Source organism: Gymnoscopelus braueri, assembly GCF_963280865.1.
Source record: "Gymnoscopelus braueri genome assembly, chromosome: 20".
Classification (NCBI taxonomy): Eukaryota; Metazoa; Chordata; class Actinopteri; order Myctophiformes; family Myctophidae; genus Gymnoscopelus; species Gymnoscopelus braueri.
Genome location: NC_137622.1, coordinates 39402086 through 39416328, shown reverse-complemented (window position 1 = coordinate 39416328; position 14243 = coordinate 39402086). Strand labels below are relative to the sequence as shown.

At 40.7% G+C, this 14243-nt stretch overlaps 2 protein-coding genes across 5 annotated transcripts in view; one reads left to right on the top strand and one right to left on the bottom strand.

Annotated features, from left to right (window-relative positions):
* polr1a (RNA polymerase I subunit A) overlaps window positions 1-14243 on the top strand; it is a 445779-nt gene that overhangs the window by 310694 nt on the left and 120842 nt on the right. The window contains exon 39 of one of the 2 annotated variants that reach the window (XR_013932196.1): window positions 4039-4058. The exons of the other annotated variant lie outside the window; for it this stretch is intronic. The gene's annotated coding sequence lies outside the window, so the exon portion shown is untranslated. Of the gene's footprint in view, window positions 1-4038; window positions 4059-14243 lie in introns of those variants that run through there. 2 annotated transcript variants of the gene reach the window in all.
* The window catches only part of slbp (stem-loop histone mRNA binding protein), a 234777-nt gene that overhangs the window by 219609 nt on the left and 925 nt on the right, over window positions 1-14243 (bottom strand). Inside the window, exons 2-9 of one of the 3 annotated variants that reach the window (XR_013932202.1) lie at window positions 10427-10606; window positions 9092-9142; window positions 8228-8437; window positions 6697-6759; window positions 5565-5702; window positions 4398-4556; window positions 3729-3822; window positions 2099-2409 (exon numbers count right to left, since the gene is read on the bottom strand). Coding sequence is in view for 2 of the 3 variants with exons in the window: in XM_080415327.1 (XP_080271453.1) it covers window positions 2350-2409; window positions 3729-3822; window positions 4398-4556; window positions 5565-5702; window positions 6697-6759; window positions 8228-8437; window positions 9092-9142; window positions 10427-10606 (955 nt within the window). In the remaining variant the exon portion in view is untranslated. Of the gene's footprint in view, window positions 1-1982; window positions 2410-3728; window positions 3823-4397; window positions 4557-5564; window positions 5703-6696; window positions 6760-8227; window positions 8438-9091; window positions 9143-10426; window positions 10607-14243 lie in introns of those variants that run through there. The other 2 variants (XM_080415327.1, XM_080415328.1) reach the window with 2 other exon arrangements.

The window sequence follows — 14243 nt, the reverse complement described above, 5'->3', positions numbered from 1 at the left end:
AGGCCTATCCGTTGAAAGAGGCACAACTACAATAGAATGCAGATGCCTATCGACTTATTAGCCGTGTGGGTATTCAGTTTGTCTATTAGTTTTCTTTTCAAATCAGCTGAGGAGGATGAGCTGGTTACTAGATGGAAATGGTCATATTCCATGATAAGATACCTATGAATTTCACACAAGACTGCTCCCTGGCGGTGAAACATATGGTATAGTATAGATCAGTGGTTCTCAACCAGTGGTCCGGGGACCACCAGTGGTCCTTGAGGCGGTTCCAGGGGGTCCCCAGCCAAATGAATAGTTAGAAACCAAATTGACCCTTATGTGTCTGTAACTCTGAACGATGATGACTACAGTGTAGATTAAGACACTGAACACCAAGAAATACAAATGGTTGAGTCCCTGGCATATCTTTTCAAATGGGGGCCCGTGGGCTAATATGTGTCAATTAGGGGGTCCTTGACGCGAAAAAGGTTGAAAACCACTGGTATGGATGATCTGCCTGCCTGCAGTTAAATTGTGATATTTGAGAATAGAGGAGAGGACGTTTCCCTGACATTTAAACTAGTTGCTATTCTAATAAACAGTTTTTGAAGTACATGTAATTTATGGAGGTTGAGAGGGATCGATGCTAGCCCATATGATAGTGCAGTATGTGAGGTAAGGAAGGATACACTAGGCCATTGGTTCTCAAAGTGGGGTCCGCGGACCCCCAGGGGTCCTTGGGGGGGGGGTACCAGGGGGTCCCCAGCGAAACTAGTTAATATGGTGTCACACTAATTTTAACCACATTAAACTTTGGCTATTCAAAAATAGCAGATATACAAGCTCATAGCACGGCACCGAGTGCCGTGCTATGAGCTTGTAGATCTGCTATTTTTGAAAAATCCTGGCACAAAAATAGTGTTTTGAGACAGGGGGTCCGCAGCCAAAAAAAAACATAATTTTGGGGGTCCTTGACATGAAAAAGTTTGAGAACCACTGCACTAGGCTATATATAATATAGGGTAAGCAAGCAGGTTCTGTTGACTCAAATGGGCTGATTTTCCTACTAATTCCCACGGATGTTAAACTTTCTTTGATACTGAATCAATTGGGTCTTACCGAAGATACTTTTCATCAACTACTACTACTCCCAATATGGTGGTGGAAGCTACTCTGCTAATTTGTCTGCCCTCAATAAAGAGCACAGCTTCCTCGGTCATATTTCGTAGCAACTGTTTCTTTGAAGTTACTGGAAGACCGCTTGCATGTTTCACTGAAGTGCTTTTCTTTGCTACCTCTTTGAGAGGGGTAGGATTTAACAAGTTTTTTTTGCAGACAGTTTTTTGTGGTTTCTTTGAGGATTTGTGCAGCAGAGTTTGCATCAGTTTGTGTACACATGCTCCCAAGATATTGGACATTTTGTGGATTCTTTATAATGTCGAATAAATGACTTATCGCAGTTTTTTTCCCTTCCTCAAGCAAAGTGAATTTGAAGATTGGGAAATGAGATATCTGCGTACAATATACCCGACTGATGCACTTTATTCAGCTCATTTGTTAATATAGCATTAATGTAGTAGACCTATCATTCTCTAGTTGGCTTATGAATGAAAGGATAAAAAAATTGTTTGAGTACAAGACGTTTGATAGTCAATCCTTTTTCCATTCCTAGGTAGATACACTGTGGGGCGACAGCGGAGCTAACGACACTGCAGAGCTCAAGACCCTGATGTTAGACAGGAGGGTGTGGAGGGCAGCGATTCAGGAGTCCCGAGTTGGCTAGCCTGCACGCTCTCACATCACATGATAGTATCAAATGGGGCCGGGGGTCCTAATCTATATCAAACTGGGGGTCCTTGAAATGAAAAGGCTTGAGAATCAGTGGTGTACAATACTAGACAATCAAACTTCCTTCTACATCTACCACCGCTATCAGCCAAACGTAGTCACACAAAAGGCAGTCACTAAAATGATTGGTCATAATCTATACACGTTATGGTTCCTTTTTTTTATTTCAAAAAAGTTTCAATATAAAAATCACTCATGTGCCAAACAAAAACACTTTACAAACAAAAAAAGGTAAATTTCAACAGCATATAATCTATTCCCCAAGAACTCTTAAAACAAAAACAAGCAACCAATAGAACACATTAATTACAACTGCATATCTATCCCCAAAGAACTCTTAAAATAACAGCAACCAAAACAAGCAAACCAATAGAACATATTTATTTTCTCTCCACAGGCACACTGTGGAATGCAACTTAAATCTATACATTTGTAAATGGAAAATAAAGAAATCACATATTGGGGTTCCCCCAGAACAGAACATGGGGTGCTTAGGGTTAAGAGCAGAGGTAGGGGGCGCTATGCCATGTCTGGCTCCGTCTTCTTCATCTTCACAGGAGTTCCCATATAGTCGTCATCCTGGAGGGCCAAAGAAGAAGAGGTTAGTGGTGCAACAGTTCATCCAACCAAAGATGGTGGATTTAGATCCCAATTGTAGCCACTAGAGGCGAAATGGTACACAAATGGCCTCTTAACTCATATAGTGCCAATGACGTCTTTTGACGGCCGTTTTCAGTGTGCCATTAGTGCCAATGACGTCTTTTGACGTCTCCTTAAAAAAACAAATTTTTTTTCTTTTGAATCTCAAAGGAACTAGGAGAAAACGATTTTCAAAAAGTTAATTCTCCATCCACTTCAATGTTAAAATGTAAACGGAGAAAAAAAAATCTCCGTTTGACCCAAAATGCCTTTGGCATATGGATCAACTAGCTTGAAATAAGCCTGGCAGTGAATGAGTTAAGTGGGTGTCGTATGACGGCAGATCTCACAAACGTCCTAGGTTTACTGGTGCAAGATCTCGCGGGAGTGTGTTGCTGGGACAGAGGAAGGTCGATAATATAGTCGATTTTCACCTGATTTGTCTCTCTGGAAAAAGCTATTGAAGAGTCAAAATGTTGGGGAAATTGTGTAGTTTATGGCGATTGGGTCCAATATTTAGTTCAGTGACCATGGGGTAAAGAATTTGTGTTCACGTTCACTTGTCCCATTGGAATTAATAGACTCCTGCTTCCGGTCTCCTAAAAAGGCGGCACATACGTCACGCAGATACAGGAAGTAAACCGGAGATAGCATTATATATAGTTGGTTTTTTTTGTCTTCTTGGATCCAACTAATCCATTGAATCCATGGGTCTGCAACAGGGGGTCCAGGACCCCTAGGGCAGTGTTTTTTAATTTCAAGGACCCCCAGTTTGATATGCATTAGGTCACAGACACCCATTCTGATACCTTTTATTTATTTATCTCTGGGACCCCAATCTACACTGTAAAATCCTTAACTCTGAATGTGTACAAATGGACCTGTAGTCCCCCATCAATCATTTAGCTGAGGACCCCCCCTGGAACCCCTTCAAGGTCTCCTCACATATTAGAAGGACAATATCAGTCACCAGAACCACGGACGGGTGTTTCCGATGAATCTATCATGGTTAAAATGGAGTTTGAAGTTACAATGGGTTTGTATAGGAAGGGGGCGTGTCTGATAAAATGAATATCAAATATCGAAATACTGAATCAAGCAACTTAAAAACTGTCCGGGGGGCTCACAAAAGCCTGAGTAGACAATAAAATTTAAAAAAAAAATTTAAGTGAAATATATCTTTAATGCCATTATCACGAATAATACGATATCCAAAATCCCAAACGATATATCTAGGACGGATGGTGGGAGACACTCACGTCGAGCAACACTGGATATTGTCCACTGGATGAGGCTGTGGAATTCTGGGAGTCCTCCTCGATATCCATGATATCCTCGAGTCCCAGCTGTTCACTAGTAGACACACAAAGAATGGAATGAAATCACTACATTTAGAGCATCCATCGTGTTGACATAATGTATCAATGCGAGATCATCAGAAGGAAGCACAATATAGCACGCAACATATTGTGTGGGTGCTATATTGTGCCTCCTTCTGTCAAAGTACAAAACATCAACCTGTATACAGTTGTGTTAAAGGTAGCGTAGGTACTCTTTTTTGGTTAAAAGGTTAACCCATTAAGACCTGAGGCCAATTCAAAAAATGTCTTCTAAATCCTAACAGTTTTCTGAAAAACGTATGTAGCCATGTATCAGTGGTGCTCAAACTTTTTCATGTCAAGGATGATTTAAAGATTTGCAAATATTTTCTCAGATTTTTCAAAAATAGCAGATCTACATGCTCAAGCTTGTATAACTAAGCTATTTTTGAATGACCAAAGTATGAAATAATGATTAAAATCTAAAATGACACTTTCCCGGTTTTGAAGGGTTAAAGTTCTATAATCATAATTTGGTCCCCACTCCTTGGGGTGTTTTTTGTCACCGTCTATTTGCACGGTCTGTGAAATCTTGTCCCCTCCGTTTACCTATCGTCGTCATCCTTTTCTGGTCCGTCCTTCTTGGGCACGTCCCAGCCGGCGTGCAGCTTGACCTTCCACAGCTTGATCTGCTGGTCCCAGGACCGCCGGCTGTACTTCTTGAACTTGTTGGGGGTTTTGGGGTGAACTCCTGGCTCCCGAGAGTGTCTGGAGGAGAGAGAGAGAGAGAGATCAGAATGATGTGTATCAAGGTTTTTGTATTCGTTTTCATTCGTTTTCAACCTAGGTTTGCCCGTTCAGACCCCGGCGTCCACACTAGCATGGATATTTTGCAAAAACTGACAAACCTAAGTTACTTTGTAGATTTAGTTTAATATGAAATGAACCAACTAAGCACCATTTTTATACAGTCTTATTTGCCCTGTATTCAAATGTTTTAATAGAGAGCTTTTTGTAACAGAGTATTTTTTATATTGTTGGAAGTCAAGGGTTCCCAAACTTTCCAGGCCGCGTCCATACGTTGTGAAAATAGCCGAACGACAAGCTCACTGCAGTTTGTAGATCGACTATTTTCACTATGTTAGCCTCCTCCTTATGTAATATTTGACAATTTGGCCACTGTGGTATTTAAAAGTTCTTAAAAGTCATCAAATTGTAACTTAAGTAATGTGCAGATACCCTGTATACACTTATACTGTATGTTGGTCTGTTTACTATTTTAATAATTTGGGGACCCCCCCTGTTAGGGGACCACTGACTTAAGTAATACATCTTAGTGCTTCTCCCACCACTGTGTACAGGTGTGTTAGAGCAGTGCTTCTCAAACTTTTTCATGCCAGGGACCCCCAAATTGATATATATTTGGCCACGGACCCCCCCCCCCCCCATCTGAAAATATGTTGTGCCAGGGACCCCCAGAAGCAAAGATTTGTGTTAAAATGTTCGCTTTAAAATAAATACATTCAAAGATTTGCACGAATCTTCCAAGATTTTTTCAAAAAATAGCAGATCTACAAGCTCATAGCGCGGCACTCGGTGCCGCGCTATGAGCTTGTATATCTGCTATTTTTGAATAGCCAAAGTATAAAAAGGTTCAAAATGATTGTGATGCTATATTCACACATTTAGCTGGGGTGGGGGACCTCCTGGAACCCCCTCAAGAACCCCTGGGACCCCACTTGTGTTGTGAACCAATGTGTTAGGGAGGGGACTCACTTGGGCACCTCCTTGCTGTATCTGTCGTAGGCCAGCGTGTTCTTGCCGTAGTTGATCTGCTTCTGTCTGCGGAACAACACCGCCTCGTCTGTCTCCATCTCTCCTGCCACGGGGACAGGGGACTCTCTGGAGTCAGAGCTACACACACACACACACACACACACACAGAGGAAGGAAGATGGAGTTAGTTCAGGGTAGGGCTGTCAAACGAATATTCGAATATTATTTGAATATTGGGAAAATATGTATATTCGAATATGAAAATTAATATTCGAATTAAAAAAAGGAAAATGTTTTTTGTTTTTTTTAATGTTTATTTGACAGGGACAATACAAAAAACTATGTATGAAGTTATAAAAACAAACAAAATATATGTTTTATTGGATCCGAGCACTCGATACATAGTTTTTTGTACCGTTTTTGTCAAAAAAATATATTAAAAAAAAAAAGAATTGAAAAAAATATATATATATTTTTTTTTTATAATAATAATAATAATAATATTTGAATATATTCGAATATCTTTTTTCAGACCAATATTCGAATATAATTTCTGAGGAAAGTTGACAGCCCTAGTTCAGGGGTCTTCCGAGTTTTCCCAGGCCACGGACCCCATAGCTGAGAGAAAGACGAAGCAGGGACCCCCCTTGTATCGTTTTGAATGCAGTGGTATTCTAGAGCAGTGGTTCTCAACCTGTGGGTGGGGACCTACCCCAGGGGGGTCCTCGCATGATCCCCAAATGGGGGTCCCCAGATGCCAGTTAAGTGACAATTGAAGGACTTTTAAGACATTTTTATTTAATACCTTAAAAAAGAAAAGACCATTTACTGCATCAAAAGTAATCAACAAACTATCCTATAGATACTGGTCAGACATTTGCGAAATTGTGAAAAATTATAAGGGGAAAAAATTATGAAAATAGCCGATCTACAAGCTCAGTAGATCGGCTATTTTCACAATATTCATCTGTGGCACTGAGTCTAACTAAATGTCTCAACTCCTACTACTTACTTCTGGGGGGGGGGGCACACGGCTTGAAAAGGTTGAGAACCAGTGTTCTAGAGCTTCATGAAGAGGTCAACCAGACAGTTAGATGAGTGAGACTAGACGGTAGCTGGATGCATGTCTTACCTTCCAGAAGAGTTCTTCCTCTCTCTCTGAGTGTACTCTGGAGCCAGTATTCTTCTCCTGTAACTAAACACACATACACATACACACAAACACAAACACACACACACACACACACACACACACACACACACAGAGAGAGTTAGCATCGCCAAAGTAATGTAGATCGGCTACTTTTGACATTCGTCCTAAGACAAAGTACTGTGTCTAGGGCTTGAGCGGTGAAGCATGGAGAAGGAAAAAGACAAAGAATGAATCAGTGCTGACTAAAAGTGTGATGAAAAATGTTCGTCGACCACCATTTTTCACTGACGAAAACTAAATAAAAACTAAGCTATGATGACTAAAACTAAGACTAAATATATTGACAAATAAAAACTAGACTAAAATGTTAGTGAGGGACTAGTGGAGAAGAGATCCAGTAGAACTAAAAGACGAGTCATTTTATGTTTGGTTGCGCTCGGGTGTTGCGCTCTGAAAATAGCAGATCTACAAGCTCACAACATGTAGCACTGCGACGCGTTCTGAGCTTGTAGATCGGCTATTTTCAAGAGTTTCAGCATGCAACCAAGTGTAAAATCAGCCATTACGACGCCATCAAGGCACCGCCAACATACATTTTAGTCAACTGTAGATTTAGTCGACAAAAATCTGATGATATTTAGTCGACTAAAACTAGACAAAAACTAAAACATTTCAGGTGACTAAAATATTACTAAAACTAAAAACTAAATCAAAATGTACTGTCAATATCAACACTGGAATGAATGTGAGCGCAGTACGTAGTAGGGCTGTCAAACGAATATTCGATATTATTCGAATATTGGGAAAATATGTATATTCGAATATGAAAATTAATAGTTATTTTTTTTATGTTTATTTGACAGAGACAATACAAAAACAATGCATCAAGTTATAAAAACAAACAAACGGTATGTTTTATTGGATCCGAGCACTCGATACATTAAAAGTAAAAAATACCAGGTGCTCTGTGTGTGTGTGTGTGTGTGTGTGTGTGTGTGCGATTGTTTTCATAGACCTGATTACTTGTTTTTCGGATTGCTTGTTTCTCGCCAAACTTGGCAACATTATATGCGATTTTATATAAGCGGTGGCAACATTTTTAGACACCACACCGGTCTTCCCAACAATAGCGAAGATTGAAGTCAGTGTGAACATGGCCAAATAATAACTTAATGGCCAAACTAGGTCTAATGAAGCACGCTAGCATTTAGGCTAACTGTGTTCCCTGAGGCAGCAGTGCAACTTGCACTGTCTGCAACTGTTGCAGTGTGAATGAGGGGAGCGGAGGGCGGTTACTGCGGAGGACGGGCCGTCTCCCCATTGGCTTAAAGGACGGGCCGAAGGGAAAGTGTCCCCATTGGCTTAAAGGAGTGAAGGACAGCCATGACAGCCAATCATGAATAGGTGTCGACTAGGTGTCGAATGATGATGACTAGTCTTGACTGTTTGTAGACTCAGGCGCTCTTCGAGCACAAAGTTGACAGCCCTAGTACGTAGTTGTTATTATTACCGCTGCGCGTCTCGGCGCACGTCTCTCCTGAGCTCCGTGTTCTCCACCTGGCTGCCCCAGTCAGCCTCTCTGCCCCTGTCCGTCTCTCCGTCTCTGTCCCTGTCCGTCTCTCCGTCTCTGTCCAGCTCTCCGTCTCTGTCCAGCTCTCTGTCCGTCTCTCTGCGTCTGTCCCTGCGAGACACGGGGCCTTCACTCTCTGGAGTGGTGAAACTACAGGGAAAGGGACAAAAGAGTGACACAAAGTTAAGATATATATATCGTCGTCGTCGCCGGACACCATAAACCAGGGGTCTTCAACAGGGGGTCCTCAAGAGTTACTACAGGGGTTCCGCCAAATCTTTGTGTGATAGGATTTCTTATTTTACCTTAACCACCGGAACCCCTGGCATCCATTTTCTGAGGAGAACTTTAGTCAAAAATAGCTGATCTACAAGCTCACAACGCCTCGCGCTGCGAGGCGTTGTGAGCTTGTAGATCGGCTATTTTTGGCAAAGAGGCGTAAGAGGTATAAAAAAAAGAGCAGACCACGTAAACAAAAAAATTGTATCTGAAACACAATTTTATACGATATAGAGGGGGTCCCTGCTTCATCTCTCTCTCTCTCAGCTAGGGGGTCCTTGGCCTGAAAACGTTGAAAGACCCCTGCCATAAACAGTTACTTTTCAGGAAATGGGGAAAATTTATCCAATGTAGTTTTTATTTAGTCACAAGGTCTTGTCAATAGTCATTGATTCAATATTTATAAAACCCAACCCATTTTTTTTCACTTTCTTCCTCGAAAAAAAGCGAAAATAGCAGATCTACAAGCGCACAAACGCCAAGCGATGATTAGTAAAGCGAATGAAAAATGTCTATAATAATAACCTTGGTGTGGGCCCATCATGGCTGACCACTAAGCCTCCTCTTTTGGCCTTTCTGCAATGGAAGATCAGGCACCAATGTTCATCAAACCAACCACAACTGAAGACCCAGCCTTCAAGCAGGTGAATTAGCGGACTTTTTTTTTTTTTTTTTGGATTGATTAACACATTGAATGCCAAAAACGGTCCGGACCGTTTTTGAGGGTCCAAACGAGAAGTGCCGAAAACGGTCCGGACCGTTTTTGACCCAATTCTATTTTTATACATGTGGGCCACGTGGGGCGCTAAAACGAAACTTTGACATCACCCAAGGAGTTTCTGAGAAGAAGAGACTGGATCTGGCTCCATGTCAAAAATCCTTCCGGTCGGCGTTTTCAATGTTATCTCCTTGATTAAAAGCTTAATATCTCCATTTCTTTTTAATGTGGTGGAAACGAGCCGTTTTCGATCGGCGATCACGCTGCAATGGAGGGTCGCGTTAGAAATATTATTGTTCCAGGCGTTAGTCGGGACCCTCCGCCGTCTCGCACGCACGCTTTGTTTACATGCATTTCCGCGTCGGGGCTTCTCACAGCACGAAACGTATAACGCAAGTGGATGGAAGAAATGCTGGCACTCAACGTATAATATTTTAATAAACCTCTGGCACCCAATGTGTTAAAAAAGGTAGAGTACGTGATTTTTTTGGGGTGAAAACATCAAGTTTTTGGTTAAAAAGGTTAAATATATCTATATTCTGATAGTAATCATTGCTAGAGAGTGTTTGTTTAGTAACAGGAGTCTCCCCGCCTCTCCAGCTCTTTGTCATCTGTGTCACTTTAGCAGATATACAAGCTCATAGCCGCGCTATGAGCTTGTAGATCTGCTATTTTTGAAAAAAAAAAATCTTATCTAATCTTTTTTAAAAAAACTGTTAAGATTTAGAAAACATTTTTAAGAATCGCCTCAGGTCTTAATGGGTTAATAAACAGAAAATACATTTTCAGGTCAGGGTTGCAAATGTTCAGCCAATCACGAGAGAGTACCCATTTTATCAGCTTTAATTTCATAATGTTACGAGTTCCATTTTGGTCCGCTCATTTCTTTGCGTCGTCACTTCCAATTTCACTCGTTTATCCTGTGTGAGTTCTCTGTCCAGATTGGATACATTCGGTATCCACGCCCTGAAAATGAGTTCTCCGTTTTATCCAAAGAGCTGGAGAGGCACGAAGAGTCATGTTACTGAACAAACACTCTATAGCAATGAGTACTATCAGAATATAGGCGCTAATTAACACTTATTTTAACAACAACAAAAAAAGACTTTAATGTGATGTTGACTGTTGCAGAGGCTACTTACTTGGCATGTCTGTTGTCAGGGTGTGAGTAGCTGTTGTGCTGGTCTCTGTCTCTGTCGTGGTGGTCTCTGTCTCTGTGGTGGTGCTTCCCCTCCGGGCTGTGGGTGGTTGCTTCATCGGCCCTCAGGCTGCCGTCAGCCCCCCTCTTCCTACAGTTAGACCACCGGGACGGGCCGTTGTTCCTACACACACACACACACACGCACACAGACACACACACACACACACACACACACACAGACAGACAGAGAGAATACAACACATGGATTAAAGCTACCGGTAAATGAAATCACACAACGAAAATGTCCGTATGATCAAGTCCTAATATGCGGTTTGTGAAACACTATGAAAAGGAGCCCCCCCCCCCACACACACTAGCGCCGTTTCCAGAACAGTGATCAGAATATGTTAAATGATGATCCTGCTGTTCTACATGCTGCTAACCAAGGTGAAGAAATCACAGATTGAGGCTTTAAAGGTTTCATGACATTCAGTTTTACAACACGTTAAAAGTCTTGGTCATAGTCCTTCAAACGTGTATAAAAAGTTTTTACTGAAAATTCCACTCCAGTGAGCCATTGCAGGTGTTTTTCTCTCACATTTCTAAACTCGCTGTTGAGGGATTTTGCCTGTCAATCATCGCCTCTGCTCCGCCCCCTCGAAAAGGAAAGGATAGGAGAGGGGAGGGGCGAGGAGGAGAGTGGGCGGGATTAATGGCCTGTGACTTCACTCTCCAAGGGGAAATCACAGATTACTTTTCAGCCTAATTATTCAGAAAACCCCAGACCAGAAAAAAGTTAAAATGAACGTCATAGAAACCTTTAACCATTGCTTTTATATGAAATATCCGAGATCATTAAGATTTTATGGAAGATGCTTTTTTTGACCACTTCAAATGCTCCGATCTTACAATAATGACCATAAATAGCCTATCTACAAGCTCTCAATGAGTCTTGCATAACGCGCTTCCATAGAAGACGTGCTGGCTTCTACGGAATCCAAATGAGTGAAATCAGTCGTGGCGCCTGAGACTTTTAATCCACGAGTACAGGGATTAAAGCGAACGCAAATCTCAATTACTGAAAGGTTTTGACTGAAAGGTAAATATAGCATCATGATCATATCAATCATTTTAACCATTTTAACCTTTTATACTTTGGCTATTAAAAAATAGCAGATATGCACGCTCATAGCGCGGCAGCTTGCAGATCTGCTATTTTTGAAAAATCATGAAAACTTCAACATTTTTAACTCAAATCTTTGCTTCAGTGGATCCCTGGAACAAAATAATTTGAGATGGGGGTCCGGGGCCAAATACATATCATTTTGGGGGTCCTTGACATGAAAAGGTTTGAGAACCACTGTCCTAAACAATTAGTACAATATGCGGAGTAATGCTTAGGTATTATCATTCTAAACCCATGTTCTTGCTGACGTTATGAAGAAATAGCAGATTGAGGCTTTGCCTTTTTAACCTTTGTTTTTATGAAATACCCGAGATCTTTGGGGTTTTATGGAGGATGCTTCTGAAAAACAATTTACAATATTGCTACTTTGACCCATAAAAATTACTGAAATCAGTCGTGGCAACTGACAACTTCAATCCATGGGAGTGGGACACGGTTTGACATTTTCGTGCAGCTTAGATTCCCCTTTCAGACTATTTATTAATGAAGAAAGGAAGATAATATTAAATTAAAGACACAACGGTTGGTATTACAAGTGATGGACAAGAACATATTCAAAAGTCTGTATCAATTAATACAAAAATTAAATAGAAAAAAACACTCTTCCCTGTCAGTTTTCCATAACAAACTTACACAGCAAAATCCTGTTCATTTCATACATTTGTAACTCAGAGGATACAAATGAAACCTTAGCCTTATGAACAACAGTGCTGTGAGTAAAATGATTTTGAATTAACACACACAAGTTGCCATGTCCGCTTATTATAAGCGGCTTGTTTTTCCTGTAAATGTTGCTAGTTACGTTTTTTGGGGCTCGTTTCAAAAATGTAGTTGCTTATTTTGGGCTCGTTTCTTAATGTTGTTTGAACCAGTGGTTCTAATTATTTTGTATTTATACATTTTAATATGTAATTATCCAAGGACCCTAATCTGAAAATAGCTTGTGCCAGGGACCCCTATGCAAGATTTGTGTTGTTAAAATGTTTCAACAAAAAAAAAATATATATATATATATATATATATATATATATATATATATATATATATAAATGTATTTCTCAAAGATTTATTTTTGAAAATAGCAGACCTACAAGCTCACAACGCGTGTAGATCGGCTATTTTCAAATATCCTAGTACTCGTTTCTTTTTGGGCTGGGTTTTCATAGACCTGGCTGCTCATTTCTCTCACACGATCTGGCAACAATGAGCTTATGGCTCTGGGCTCTGGCTTTCCTTTCCCTTTTGCAATGAAAGCCGGCTAGCTAACAGGCTAGCTAACAGGCTAACAGATGATTCACTCATCATTTCAGGGACCGAAAATTGACGCCATGCCAGCCAGGTGACATAAACGTTGCATCACGTGATGTAACGTTAACACAGTGTATGTAAAAGTAACACCACATGTAACGTAACGTTAAACCCCACAACAATCCCAACAAGCTAACGTTGATTAGCCTTGTAAAACTGCAGCCTGTTACACCCAAATCAGTGACCCTGTGAATTCTGCGACTAAAAGTCCATCGTATTTAAACACTAAAACACTAGAATCTTGAATTACTAGTTTGGATTACAACCTATTAGAAACATCCCTAACACAAACTTTAAATCCCCAAACTAACGTTACACTTACTTTAAAAAAAAAAACACTTTAAAGTCGGACATTGCGACATTCGTTAGGTCACCAATGCTGGCGTTACGCAACACTGTTTTCATTCAACCGAACTTTTAGGGCAGGTTTTTTACCCGCTAAAATGTTGGGTTTGGAGGCAAATATTCTGTTCAACAATGGCTCAAAGTGATCAAAGACGTTTGTTATGTAAATTAATGCCTTTGTGTGGCTCATTAGCACTTAATAACTGGATTAACGCGACCATCGCTCATAATGGGGTTTGGTCGTTTCGCGGGAGAAGAGTGGCGCCAGATAATAGATGCTACACTTTATTACTTTGTACTTTGTGTTGACGCGGGAAATGGGTTTCTCTCTTTTAAAAAAAAAAATCTAAAGTGACATTCAGCCAGTGTTTAATCACTGTTCCGATTACTGTACTGTAGTTTTATTATGTAGTGATTTTAGCAGTTTATCTGTAAACCAACTGCACACATGTAAGTTCCGAGAGGAAAATAAGAGTAATTTCAAGTTGATTCTCACCTCTCTAAGAGTGTGCAAATGAAAACCAAATGGACCCTTACGGATCTGTAACTCTTGAGGGTGTACAAATGGAACCAAGGGTCCATTTGGTTCCATTTGTTACACTCTCAGAGTTATATAAATGGGGGTCGATCTAGCCATGGTTCACATGACGCTTGTATACAAGCGTCATGGTGCCGAGTCCCCCTGGTCTAAAGTTGTGTTCGATTTTTTTCACATTGCCATCTCTCACATAAACATAAACGTTCAGATTTCAAATATAAAGTGCTTACCACCGAGCCACGGATGTTACAAGGCGATGCGGACCGCGATGAGTACCCGTATCTCCCGTATTGTTCAATAAAAAGCATTTTAATCCCATCGCCAGCCATTTTCTCCAAATTGTCTCCGATACTTTCAACCATGCGACACTAATGGTTGGGAGGTGTATTGCACTCTGATACATTACAAAACAAAAAAAATCAAAAAAAGAAAATGGCCGGC